This window comes from Halichoeres trimaculatus, unplaced genomic scaffold, assembly GCF_033239565.1.
Source record: "Halichoeres trimaculatus isolate MK-OKI-2021-1 unplaced genomic scaffold, fHalTri1.1 fHalTri1_scaffold_10, whole genome shotgun sequence".
In the NCBI taxonomy this organism is placed as follows: Eukaryota; Metazoa; Chordata; class Actinopteri; order Labriformes; family Labridae; genus Halichoeres; species Halichoeres trimaculatus.
This window is the reverse complement of record NW_027437187.1, coordinates 27,743,492-27,756,805: the sequence shown is the minus strand read 5'-3', so window position 1 is coordinate 27,756,805 and position 13,314 is coordinate 27,743,492. Positions and strand designations below refer to the sequence as shown.

The following is a 13,314-nucleotide window of genomic DNA, read 5'->3' as shown; positions in this document are numbered from 1 at the left end:
TACACAACTTTCACATCTGACACTGTCAATAAAACATTTTTATTAACACTGTTGCCTGGGTTAAATTTTTCAAATTGTTGGTTGTGTCTTTTACTTCACGTTTATCTTAGTTTTACTCCAAAAATATCACAATTAAACAGCTTTTATTGAAAAAGCATCAGCAGAATATAAATGAAGAATCGCATCTTGTTATTGTCGAGGTGCATCAGTCGTTCTTTTAATTTCAGTAAAAACATACAGTAAAAGCTAAAGGCACACATTCTGATAAAAGAGCATAAAGCAGAAGTCTTCATTAAACATGTCATCAGTCGACTCCTTCCTCTTCATCTTCATCAGGGCTACAGATGTCAACACGCTCAGCTAGGAATATTCCATCTGGGTAAAGTGGAGAAGGCCTCATCTTTTGCAAGCTGCTCTCAGCTGAATAGTTTGGTATGTTTGGCACTTTGACATCACAGGAGGTGTCTGATAGGGAGTCTGCAGTCTGCTGCTTGCACATTAGTTCTGCTAAATTTGAGAGATAATTACACAAAGATGAAGACTTTAAAACGTTGATTCATATACAAACTAAAGAAACAGCCAAGGAAAGAATAGGACAAAGCTCTGTGATCAGGAACTGGCAGTTCAAAGCATGCTGTCTGACTGCACAACATGCTCCAAATAGTTGAGCATAGTTAGCCTTTTGTGGAAAGGTCCCTGTCTAAAATAAACAACAGCCCATCTACACTACACAACACATCTACTCTAAATATTACAACACTGATTCATACACATTCTTCACCTTGTAGCTGATTCTCATGTTCTGCCTTCAGATTGATGATTTCTGTCTCCAAAGTGTGATCAAACATCTGACAGAGGAAAGAATAGTTTCAATTTTTTGTTTTATCGTCATATCAGGAGGAAATATTATGAGTATCAATTCAAATTAATGTTTTCAAAAGACTGTGGAGGTAACAATTACGAGCTCAGTCTTCTGTTTACAATCAGGAGTTTTTGGATTCAGAAATCTGGAGTTTTTTCCTGGACAGTTTCAAAAATAAAAAGCCACTAAATACCTGTAACACTGCGGGAAAAAGCCTCAGCATTTCACTAAGAATTCCTCTTTTGTCATCTCTATCCAAAGGATTTTAACCCTGCCCTCTTATGGTTGAGTTAGATGTGTCCAGTTATGACTGAGTGGTTGACTCCTCTGTTATAAATCAGATTATTCAGAGAGCAGAGAGAGTCATATGTCAGATAATAACTGAACTATGTTTAAAGTGGGCAGAGACCTCTGTGTGTGTGTTGTATGCTCTCTAAATAAAGCAGAAGCTGGGATTAGTCTGCACATACTGCATGTGTGTGAGTTTATGTAATGAATACATGTGTGAGAAGTACTGTTAATTTTATGATATAATCTGCGTGCAAAGATTATGCTATTTATGATATTAATTTGCATTAGTTTCAGGGGCAACATCAACATCTGTGAAGCCATATGAGCATGGAAATATTAATACACAGACTGTTTGTTTTAGTGGTGTGGCTGGCTCTTGCTGTTGACAGTCAAAACATGCGTTATTTAGGCTGTTTGAGAATGGATGGAGTTCAAACTAACCATCCTTTGTAAGTGTTAATTCAAGCACCTACGTGTTTGCTCAGGTGGAATAATTTTACCTCAGTTGGCAGTTTAATCAACTCTCCATCCTCCCTTCCTGAACAATCACAGCTCTCCTCATCCTCCTCAAACACTGGCATCAAACCTGAGCCATGCTGCCAGATCCTCCTGTCCCCTACTTTCTAGATTAACATAAAAAAGATATTCATGTTAGATAAACTATGGTGATTCCCATATGTTGTCATTCCTTATTTACACAAGACTTCTCAGTTCTCACCTTCATTGGTTTTTGTGGTGGTGGGGCTCCTGTCTGAGCTCCTGCTGAGCTGTTGTCAACTGTTTGCGCCTCCTTTCCTTCTCGCTCCTTAAACAGACTTTTTAACTACAAAGAGAGTCAGAAAAACAGCTTGTTTTAAAAGCCACTCTACCTGCCCTGCAAGTTAGTCATGATGACAAAAACACTCAGTCAGAATAGCTGTTTGACATCCTTCTAGTTAGCTGTAAGCATGTAATCAGTCGAGGAAGAAGTGAATACCACTGCAAAAATAAAGTAAACAAACTTTTAAGTCACTCACAAGTTAAGCTTTGTTACAAAACTAAACTACATCTCTGAACCGAGGCAGCAAAATAAGCTAGCAGGATGATGAACCATACTGCTAAAGGAGCAGCTTCTGTGAATCGTAGCATGCTAACTGCTGTGCTTTAAAAAAATAAATAAATACAAATGTCGGGTTACAAAAAACCCTGAAAACTATGTTAAATAAGATATTTCTGCAATTTCAGTATCAAAACAAAACATTCTACCGAAGTTAAAAAAAAATGGCAGCTCAGTTTGAAAAAATTAGCTTTATTTTAATTTAGCACATGCTAGCGAGCTAAACGGTTGTTTACTTTTTAGCTAACAGATAATATATAGCAATTTGGTGGGCTTACAATTTGGAAAATATAATACCACATCATTTTAAAGAAGACAGTAATAGGTTTATATCTTAGATAACAGCCAAAAAGTAGAGTAAGAGATAAGCTAAACCTGCCCTTACGAAAGAAAAATATATGTGCCAATATATTTTTTGAAATGTAATATTGTAATATATTATTGATACATTATAATATACATGGAATAATATATTGGGGCACATATACAATATATTATAAATTCATGAAATAAATTGCAATATATTGTAAAATAAATAAATGATTGCCGCTTTCCATATATTGCAATATATTGGAAAATATAAATACTAAATCTCATATATGGGAATATATAACCTAATATATGACATGATATTTTCCAATATGCTGCAATATATTTTTCTTTCCTAAGGGTGTTGCCCTAGTGATGCCACTAAAAAGAGCTTTGGGAATACTGCTGTCATTTGTCAAGTATCTCCTAAGTCTAAAAATTTAAAGAAACTGCTGACAAAATCAAAATTTCAGTCAGCTGGTGCAACTGCAGTAAAGTTAGGGTTCTTCTGAGGAAATGAGTCTTTTTTCAATATTATGCTAAATCCACAGTATTGATGAGAAACTTTACTCTAAATTCATTATGTAAATGGAGAAAAATCCACCAGGAGTGTAAAAAAAAACCCTTTCCTCAAGAGAGCATCTGACTGTACCTGCTCGGTGACCAGCCTCCTCTGTTGGTCTGCTGGATTCACTTGGAAGTCAGTGTCGTCTTTCTTGCTTTCAACTGTTGTTTTCTCATCTTTGACCTGTAAACAAACAGGTAATCTCTTAGGATATTCATATAAACAGCAATAGACCACGACATTGTTGTTTTTACATGTTAATGGCACATATAACTGTATATACAATGTTTGGCAAGGCAGAAATGTTTTGTTACCTGAGTGAGTTTGTTTTGTTTGGTCTGGGAGTCTGATGGTTCCTCCAGTAACAAAGAGGATTTTGATAAGCTGATAAACAGAGTACATGGGACACAGATGTCAGAATCTAGTTTGTGGAATTTGCTGATGATGCATTTTGAAAATGAAAATCTGATTCAAAATCTGCTCACTCTGTCACTGCCTCTGCATCCCGAGTCTGCAAGGCTTCACCCACTGTGAAAACACATTTAAAGAAGTTCAACGCCCTCTAGTGTTTGTGATTAAAATAACAGCTTTATTCCTTGAGATGTCTCCTGCTGTATTCTTTTGAGACTATTTCATCGTTAAGAAATAGGATTACCTGTACCTTGATGTATATGAGGCTGCACCTGATTCCTTCTCCTTTCCGGCTCTTCTTTGCATGCGTCAAGCTCAACCTTCTGCGGTGACTCAGAGTCATTCTGTTGGCAGTGTGTGAACATGATAAATTAATGCTGGTGAGTGCTTGAAATAGCAGCCTTTCCCATCTGTATGAATGTGGTGTGAATGGGTCACTGACATGTAAAGTAAAAGCACGCTGAGTTGTTGAACTGACATAAAACTCTTATTTTGAATCTACAAAACATCTAAATGTTGGATTTTTCAGTAACTGTGACAGAGTGGTATAAAAACTTACCCGTCTTTCTAGTGTATTCTTTTTGAGGTCTTCCAGCTCCTCTTGTGTAGCCTGCAGGGCCAAAGCCACCTTCTGCCATTTATCAGTCCAATGTGAGGCCACAGCTTTCTGTTCCTCACAGGCCTGCACCCTCAGTGCATCTTTTCTCTTAAACTCTTCCTCCTGCAGCTGTAGCTTTTCTTCCTTCTTGAGGACCTTTGCCTCCAGACACAAGCACTGATCCTGCAGTTTCAATTTTTCTGATTGCAGTACCTCAACTGACTCTCTGGAAGAAAAGGGTGAATATTTAATGAAGAAAAAGGAAATGATTTAATTCTTACTTTATTTCTGAGTATCTATGCAGCGCACAATTCAATAAATTTGTTGTTTTTTTATTTAAAGAAAAAAAAAGATAGTGTCACCAGATTTACAAAGCTGCTTATTTGCATCCTCACAATTTTGGAATATTTAGGAAAGGTGTTGATCACAGTCTCACCTCAACTGGCAGCACTTTTCTGTCATCTCTGAAAGCTCTTCATGTCCACCTTCACTCACTTTTCTGAGCAGTTCTTCTTTTTCTCTGACAAGCCGGGATCTTTCTGACTTCTGCTCTGAGACCTTTTGAAAGAGGACGTCTCTCTCTGCCCTGATCTCTTGCAGCTCAGACTGTGATGTTGTCAATTTCTGCTTCGTCACTTCCAGCTCTTGTGCCAGCTTTTCGTTTACCTGGTGAGGCCAAAACAAGGGTCATTTAGTTAAGACTTCAGACAAAGAACAAATAAACTAGCTGATAGTGTTTCACCTCTCTGAGAGCTTTTGATTCTGCTCTTATCTGAACGTTTTCCTCATCCTCTTTGTTAGTGTTTGATTCAGGGTCCTCAGATCTCTCTGAATGCTTTTGGTCTCTCTTTAGCTGCAGATCCAGGACCTGGTTCCTCTGGTGCAGATCTGCCTTTTCCTACACCAAACAAAAGCAAAAAACTTCACACTAGACCTGAGATACCATAGACATTGCTGTAAAATATCTAAACATGATGATACCTTGATCAGTTTTTCTTTCTCAAACTGATGCTCTGCCTGTTTGGTCATTAGCACTTTTATATTATCCTCCAGTTTCATCACTTGAGTCAACAGGGTGGCTTTTTCCTGAAAGGAACAACAAATTTAGACTGTAATCATCCTCATAAATCATTATGATCTCAAGTCTCTCAAAAGAAACTGACCAGGCATGCTTGGCTGATCTTGTTGTTAGCGTCACTCAGCTGTTCCTGTACAACGGACTGATTCTGTCTTGTGTTGCTCAGCCTCTGGTTCATCTCCTCGATCTGATTCAACAGTGTGCTCTGTGTCTACAGCACACAGCAGACAGTGTAGAGTCAGGATTATGTGTAAAAGGAGCTGACAGAAAATGTAGGAAGTGGTCTTTTTACTTGCCTCTATTGAAGTCTGGAGTTTCTGGAGTGCTCTTTTTCTTTCTTCTTCTTGTGTCTTCGCCCTCGTCTCAGCTTCTCGCAGGGCCTCTCTCAGCTGATGCAGCTCTGAGTCAACCTTCTGACCTCCCTGAATTTCGAAACCCACATGTAGACGTACATTTTGACAAAAACAGATACAGGGAAAAAGAGTTTAAAAATCACAAATCTATATTTAAATGTTACACACCGGCTTGTTAAGATCTTCTTGACTCGATCCAAAAGTCTTGCCATGTGATGCAGGAGTCGTGTCTGCTGTTTGATCACTGCCTCCTCTGCCCACACTAGACTTCATTTGCGACAGCTCCTTCTCCAGCTGTATGATCCTTGAGAGTGAATTTAACAAGTCATGGAATTTTAGTCTTGTACACAGCTTTTCAGACAACCCTTTTCTTCTTTTCCATGTCTTTCTCTGCACTTACTTTTCATGAAGCTCTCCTCGCTGCCGACTGATTTCAAATTGAGAAAATTCAGCCGACTCCTTCCCCTAAATAACAGATAATAAGAGAATAAAAGGCTGAAACTTTGACATGAAATCACAGTAGTCCAAAGCAGAAAGATTACAAAGCATATGATAACAAGGAGGGGCAAAAATCAACAGAGGTAGATTACAGATCTCTACATTTTCCCTCTCACTCGCCTGATGCTTCACGTCGAGGGAGTGTGCAGCAGTTTTGTTGTAATTCACCGGTGAGTTTCTGTTTCTCAGACTGTTGAACTGACTGTCCAGACGCTCATGAGCATCCTGCATCCATCGTCCCACTTCAGCTTGTCTAAAGCTGCGCTCACCCCTGGCAGCCCTCAGTTCAGACCCTGGAGATGGAGGAAAGGAACATGTCGAAGCTTCAGGCTCCAGGTGGGACAATGACTGCCACTTCCGCAGACCTGGATCATTGTGTCTGAGGCCACCAGCGCTCCCACATGAGCTATAACGAGACAGAATTCATTATAGCTTTAACTTTGATATTGTTTTAACTGTCTCAGTTGCTTTAAAAATGTAAAAGTTCCCCTCTTACCTGGTGCTAACTTTGGACAAAAACCCTGTCCCAGAGACAGCTGCCATGCTACACCATGCTGAGGTCTAGGAAAAAAAAATCATGCCTTTTAAACAACTGTTTGTGAACCTGTTCAACCAGAAAAAAAGGCCTCATCTGAGTCTCACCTGGGCAGCAAAACGAGATCTTGTGTCCCACATGTCGAGGTCTGTCAGAGAAAATGGACTCGAACTTCTGCATGTTGGTCTGAACATGTTGGAGCAGCTTCCTCTGTCCGAGCTCTTCGTCTCTTCATATGAGAGATGTTTCAGTCCTCACCTCCCACACATATCTGCCCCTGTGACAGGGGTAGATTTTCACACAAAGGTGGCTGCTGGCGTGTGTGGCTATTCTTGGATCATGTGTCTTGATATTTCCACTGCTTGCTTGATGGTCAACAACTAGTTTTAACACTGAATGATAATTAAAGTGTGGATGTGAACAAATGCAGAACTTAATCTTATTCTAAGTGTGTTAAATACACCCTTTTCTATTCTTAAACATCTGATCAAATCTTTTTTTGATTAAATGGCTTGTGCCTGCCAAATATGATTTGGTCTTACGGTACCATCCTGCACAGATTCTCTCCTGTCTACAGACAATGCTCCCTTAATCTGCTGGTAAGCTTCACACAGCTTTGATTGCAAGCTTTTCAGCGTTCAGCCCTTGAACTAGGTATCCATGGTTACCCATGTACACAGGGGTGGGGGTTGTCATGTGCTTAAACTTCTGGGATAGTCTCCACATGATCTCACTGAGCCTGAGGCTGTTTGTTGACATACGTTGTTGAGACCATCTCCGACAGGGTGATACAAATAGCTTGTCGCTGATTAATTATCTTCAGCAGCCAATGTTCCAGCTGGATTATTTGGCTTTTGCATTAGTTTTTTTTTCTTCTCTGGAGCAGGTGGTTTTTGAGGAACTGGGGGTCAAATTATTATCCAGGGATAAGCAACCATGTGATAAATTGTCAGGTTGTATCATGACTATGTAGACATACTAATATTCACCAGCTCAGTGTGAAATACTGCATGCTACTGAGCAGATACAAAGCTGTTTCTTTGCCTAGGTATGGCTACATTATTTTCTGACTTAAAGTTTCGAGATGCATCCATTAATTAATATCCATCTTCAAATCTTGTCCCAACCTCCACCTGAAATCCAAATGGGATACCTGGTACACCATCATGACAGCACAGGTTACATTATGTAAGAAGAAGAATAGTCTGCCTCCTTTTTTTTTTTTTTTTTTTACAAATAATTAAAGTGTAATTCTGTCTTCAAATATCTTCAAATAATACATTTTCAGGACTTCCCAGGTACATGTTGTTAAAATAGAGGCTAATAAGACAATTTCAAAAAGGTCATAAACATTGGCTTAGATTTCAGTTTTTGCAGTATATGAGGCAAATCAAAGCAGTATTGAAGAGTCTGCTCTTATCATTATCTGGTCACTTCATTTTATATTATTATTATTATTATTATTATTATTATTATTATTATTATTATTATTATTATTATTATTATTATATACATAAAAACAACTCTTCAATAAGTAGCCACCAACGTTTTTAGCTAAATGTTGTCACGTGTAAGTTATTACCACCGTCCATCTATGTTTCCTTTTTTTATTTATTTGTAATTTATCCTTTTTTACCGAACATACCTTTTAAAATTATCATTACTTATTATTTGGGAACGGGCAGTAATTTGTCGGCTTTTATTTATGCAACGTCTAGTCTGGTTGTGCTTTTATTCTGAAAAGGCCTAATAGCAGGAAGTGGTCATCCAGCTAGCGGCAGTTACCAACCATTCAAGAAGCTAATAGCTAACAGTTCACGAGAGCCGCGTTTCCCTTTCAGCACTTACCGTGACACTTCACTCATCTGAGATATTGGACAGAGTTTTCTTGGCATTGATCTTTAACAGGTGAAATCCCAGGCCCTTTTCAAGGACTGCGTTTTCCTTTCAAAATAACTCTGGATGTTAACTTTGTTAGCTCATTACAAGCCGACGCAGACGCTCGTTAGCTAGCATAACAATTTGCTAACACCTAGGCATGAGTTTTTCCGAATTCCATGATTTTAATATTTAACAGAAAGTGAAATATGAAAAGTTTTCCAGAAATATATTTTTTACTTTAACCAGTTATTTAATTAATCTTCTTTTGCAGTCATGGCTGCGGATTGGCTAGGCAGTTTAGTGTCAATCAACTGTGGGCCAACGCTTGGAGTCTATCAAGGAGAGGTCGTGTCTGTGGACCAGACCAGTCAAACCATCTCCTTAAGACAGCCGTTCCACAATGGAACCAAGTGCCCTGTTCCTGAGGTCACATTTAGGTAAGCCAAATGCACTCCGCTCCAAGGCTGGTTTTATTCATGTTTAGCTCATTACTCATCATTGATCTCTCTTGATTTAATTAATGTTGTTTTTTGTCCTTTGTCCCGAAGTGCCATGGACATAAAGGAACTTAAGATATTGGATATCAGAAATGGGAATTCAAAGAACAGCTCTTCATCTGCAAAACTAAGTAGTGCTCCAGTTGCAGTCCCAAAGAGTGACCCCAGGTCTGTGGAGAAACTAAACTCACCTCAACACTGCTCAAAAAGCTATGGGGAACGACACCTAGATGTACCAGGCCAGCAAAAAGGATTTCGAAGAAGACACAACTCATGTAGGTTAAATGAAGAATGACATTGACAGTATGTATGTCACATTTGTCACCATTGTTCATTATCTTTGTGCTTTTTTTTCTGATGACAGGGTCATCTAGTAGTCGGGGAGGAAACCAAGTGACTCCCAAAAAGAATGGGGTGAAAAATGGTCAGAAGCACAGAGACGATGAGTGTTTCGGGGACGGCATGGATGACGGGCTAGATACAGACTTTGATTTTGAGGGAAACTTAGCTCTTTTTGACAAAGCAGCAGTTTTCTCAGAAATTGACACATCAGAGCGACGTAATGGTGCAAGGTCACGTGGGACACCTCAAGAGCAGACGCCCTCGAGGTATCGTCATGATGAAAACATTCTGGAGGCCAAACCTATTGTGTACAGACAGATCACTGTACCACAGCCTGGGGCTAAGGAGTACTGCACTGGCAAGTACACATAATAATGACATAGAATAACTGGGCTTGGTAAATAATCTGAAGTAGACTGACTTTTATTTGTTGCTTTCTTTCAAACAGACTCTGGGCTTGTTGTGCCAAGTATAACCTATGAACTACACAAGCGTTTGCTGTCAGTCGCTGAGCGTCATGGTCTCTCACTGGAGCGCAGACTTGAGATGACTGGAGTGTGTGCAAGTCAGATGGCACTTACATTGCTTGGTGGACCCAACCGGTAAGAAAGTAGTGATGATTTTAGGCACAAATCACTTTTGTTGCCTGATGAGCTAGTTTCAAACAAAAATTATCAGCTAACAATAAAAATTTGGCTGGAGCAGCACCGATTTATTTACTAACTTATATAAATGTGTGCGTATGATGATTCAAGAGTTTCGTCTTAGACTAATCAGTATTTACAGTTTTCATTCAACAAAGATGATTGGTATCAAGAAGTATGCACAACAAGATACAGAATAAATGAATCTTTACTTTTCTTGCAGATTTACGCCAAAAAATTTACACCAGCGTCCCACAGTGGCCCTGCTGTGTGGCCCTCATGTTCAGGGAGCTCAGGGCATCAGCTGTGGCCGCCATCTGGCCAATCATGAAGTGGAAATCATCCTGTTTCTCCCAAATTTTGTCAAGATGCTTGACTCTGTGACCAGTGAGCTCACACTCTTTAGCAAAACCAATGGCAAACAGGTGTCAAGTATCAAAGGTGAGCTTAATGTTCTGCCCTTTCATTTCCTCATTATGTGTTAGAGGCAGTTCAAGTGTTAAATCCTGTGTGTTTTTCCAATTTTTATTCCTGACTCCACAGACCTCCCAGACACCCCTGTGGACCTGATCATTAATTGCCTGGACTGCCATGAGAACACATTCCTGATGGATCAGCCTTGGTACAGAGCAGCTGCAGATTGGGCCAACCAGAACCGAGCTCCAGTGCTCAGCTTAGACCCTCCTGGTGGTGGACAGAGGCAGGCAGTGGAGGCCAAGTGGTCCCTCTCTCTCTGCCTTCCGCTGCCCCTGGCAGAAGGGGCTGGCAGTGTTTACCTGTGTGACATCGGTATTCCTCGCCAGGTGTTCCAGGAAGTGGGAATTAAGTACCTTTCTCCATTTGGCTGCAAATTTGTCATCCCCTTGCACTCACCATAATGAGATGTTATCCAACATGACAAGTTGAATCTTCACCCTCCATGACCATGTGGGTTTTGGCGCCTTACAGTGTATTCCAGAGCTTTTTCAGTTCATCATTTAGTTTCTCGTCCTTTGACATGTGAATGGGACTTCTGCCTCATATTGAAGGACCACTGTGCAGAATATTGGTCCTATATGGATTAAGAGCATGTTTCTGATTAAAAAAGAGCTTTTTGACCATCACAGGCTTCATGTAGATATCAATGTGTTTACATCATATTACAACATGGTGTTAAAAGATAATCATTAGAGGTTTTCATAAATAATACTTTGATGTAAAAATGATAACAGATACGTTTATTTGAATTGGATAAGACAATCTGAGCTTAAATAGGAAATGTCTGAACATCTCTGTGATCTCACCTCATTACAGAACCAGAGTGAAAAGATCCAATATATGTGACACATGCAAATGCATCATTGTGATATTTCTTTAAATGAGACTACAGAAATCAAGCTCTTTTTCTTATTACTCTTGCCGGCAGAATTCCTCATCCTGTCTTTGTCTACTGTTTCTTTAGAATAGAAACGCTGTCCGACCAAATGTTGAATATTTGGCATTTATGTGAATGCTGCGTTTTCAAACTGAGCCAGTGTTGAAATTGGCAGCTACTGGAAAGAATCCAGAGACCAGAAGTTGTTTTTGTCCATGTTGGAATGTGATAAGTTAGATTAGAGCTCTTGATAACAAGAGTATTGATAAGATGACACAGATTAGAAATCCAGTACAGCTGTCTTGTCAGCAGTGGGAAGTAAGGTCGGCAAACTGGGGTTAATATAGTTTATAACAAAAGTCAGGACTTACCTCTTTTGAAAAGCAATCTCCAGTTCAGCTGATCTTTGAGCTGGTTTTCCTGAGACAAGAGGCATGTTTCCTGTTTTGTTTTTTTGTTTTGTTTTCTTTTTTTCCTTTTTTAACACCTTCAGATGCAATCTGAAATCCACCACAGTCACTGCAATAAGAAAAAGTGCAGAAAAATGTACACTTTCATCAAAAACACAAAAAATGGGACTACTAGGTATTTTCATCATGACTTTGTTTTGTCTGTAACCATTAAACTAATTGTAAGGGTCTGAAAAAGACTTTCTGCAAACTATTACTGAACAAAAATTGAATTTAAGATGGGTCATTATTGTCTAACCAGTGTTGAATGCCTTAACCTAAACTGCTTAGAAAAAGCTCAGTCTTTACAGAGAAGTGTAGTGATAGCTATAAAGTTGGCTGTTCTCGTTCCATTTTGACTCTATTGCATTAGCTCAAGGACCATACCAGAGCTAGCTTTGGGCTTGTTTACCTCATACAATCTTCATTTAATGTTGGTGCTTTGTTTTCTTCAATGCACACCAAAGTTGTGTTGTATGGGAAATTTCTATTGGTTTCCAATGATCAATCCAGAAGTCAAAACTGAGATCCAGTGTATGTAGATTAAACCACTGGCATGGTCCTTTTCAAGTGTCAAACCACAAGATTAAGCTTAAGCATCCAAGTTTGAATGTCAACATTTTGCTTTGCCTTTTTTGTGTTAATGCTTGTGTCAGTTTACAACGCTTTCATTTTCAGAGTGTAGATGCTCTGTATATGTGATGTTCATTTGCTTTGTCATCTGCACTGAGCACCGTTTTCATCCTTTGAAATTACGCAGTAAGCCTGTTAAAGTGTCCACAACCACAGGATACTTAAAGACTGTGAATCTAACTTGAGAATAGCTGCTTGTTTTGAAGGCATGGAGATGTCTGCATTTTTACTGCCTATGTTTAATGTGAGAAGAGAAGATGCACATTAATCTTTCTCTTAATGGGACCTTTGATCCTGTTTGTTTGTGGTCAGTAACAGGTTCACACATTGTCAGGATGTGTAAACCTGTCAAATCACGACTGTTTAAGTGTTGAAAATCGCTGTTGAGCACACAGGTTTTGTCCTTTCTCCAACATTCCTGCGGCCTGATGTGTAAAGTCTCAGCTGTTGAGACAAGTCTGGCCTGGGGTAATCAGCCAGAGTCACTGAATGTGAAGTAAAAACGAGTCTTTGGCCACCAGAGGGCCATGAACTCGCACCCAATTCACTCTTCCTGATTCTGCTGTAATGTACCTTAGAGTTTCTTCACAGAAATATCAGGTACTCTGTGGTGATCCGGCCTGCTGCACACACTTTCTGTTTGAAAGTTAAGTTGTTTAAATGCAGATGTAATACGTTGACTTATGAAAGTTCTCATATCTGCTCCAATGAGAGGTCAGTTTGCAGTTCAGAGGCGTTCGGGTGGGAGTTTTTGTCTAGACAGCACAATTGTTTCCATTTTGGGAGCAAAGTTCACTGCTGAGATACATCCTGTGCAGTCTTGTTGTCATATATGCAGATTGAAACAATAAAAAAATAATAGTCAACAACTCACTTTCTTTGAGCATTTATTTATCTATCAGTGATGATCCGGATTCT

The 13,314-nt window shown here is 39.3% G+C and overlaps 2 protein-coding genes and 1 long non-coding RNA gene across 3 annotated transcripts; 1 reads left to right on the top strand and 2 right to left on the bottom strand.

Annotated features, from left to right (window-relative positions):
• Positions 1-304: 304 nt before the first annotated feature.
• On the bottom strand, positions 305-6,024 carry LOC141796251 (uncharacterized). Its single transcript, XM_074677248.1, has 16 exons — positions 5,964-6,024; positions 5,732-5,867; positions 5,507-5,632; positions 5,296-5,421; positions 5,114-5,218; positions 4,875-5,030; positions 4,569-4,798; positions 4,094-4,358; positions 3,785-3,878; positions 3,609-3,651; positions 3,438-3,507; positions 3,211-3,306; positions 1,872-1,976; positions 1,654-1,776; positions 782-848; positions 305-507 (listed from the first exon to the last, which is right to left on the bottom strand). The coding sequence occupies exons 2-16, from the start codon at positions 5,834-5,836 to the stop codon at positions 305-307; spliced, it is 1,914 nt and encodes a 637-aa protein (XP_074533349.1). The 5' UTR covers positions 5,837-5,867; positions 5,964-6,024.
• Positions 6,025-6,192: 168 nt separating this feature from the next.
• On the bottom strand, positions 6,193-7,169 carry LOC141795924 (uncharacterized). Its single transcript, XR_012598850.1, has 3 exons — positions 6,704-7,169; positions 6,558-6,622; positions 6,193-6,467 (listed from the first exon to the last, which is right to left on the bottom strand). It is a non-coding gene; the product is annotated as an uncharacterized LOC141795924 (long non-coding RNA).
• A 1,188-nt stretch (positions 7,170-8,357) lies between these two features.
• edc3 (enhancer of mRNA decapping 3 homolog (S. cerevisiae)) lies at positions 8,358-13,257 on the top strand. The gene is made up of 7 exons (XM_074678406.1): positions 8,358-8,504; positions 8,749-8,914; positions 9,026-9,249; positions 9,339-9,674; positions 9,765-9,918; positions 10,184-10,401; positions 10,504-13,257. The coding sequence occupies exons 2-7, from the start codon at positions 8,751-8,753 to the stop codon at positions 10,836-10,838; spliced, it is 1,431 nt and encodes a 476-aa protein (XP_074534507.1). The 5' UTR covers positions 8,358-8,504; positions 8,749-8,750; the 3' UTR covers positions 10,839-13,257.
• The last annotated feature ends 57 nt before the right edge of the window (positions 13,258-13,314 follow it).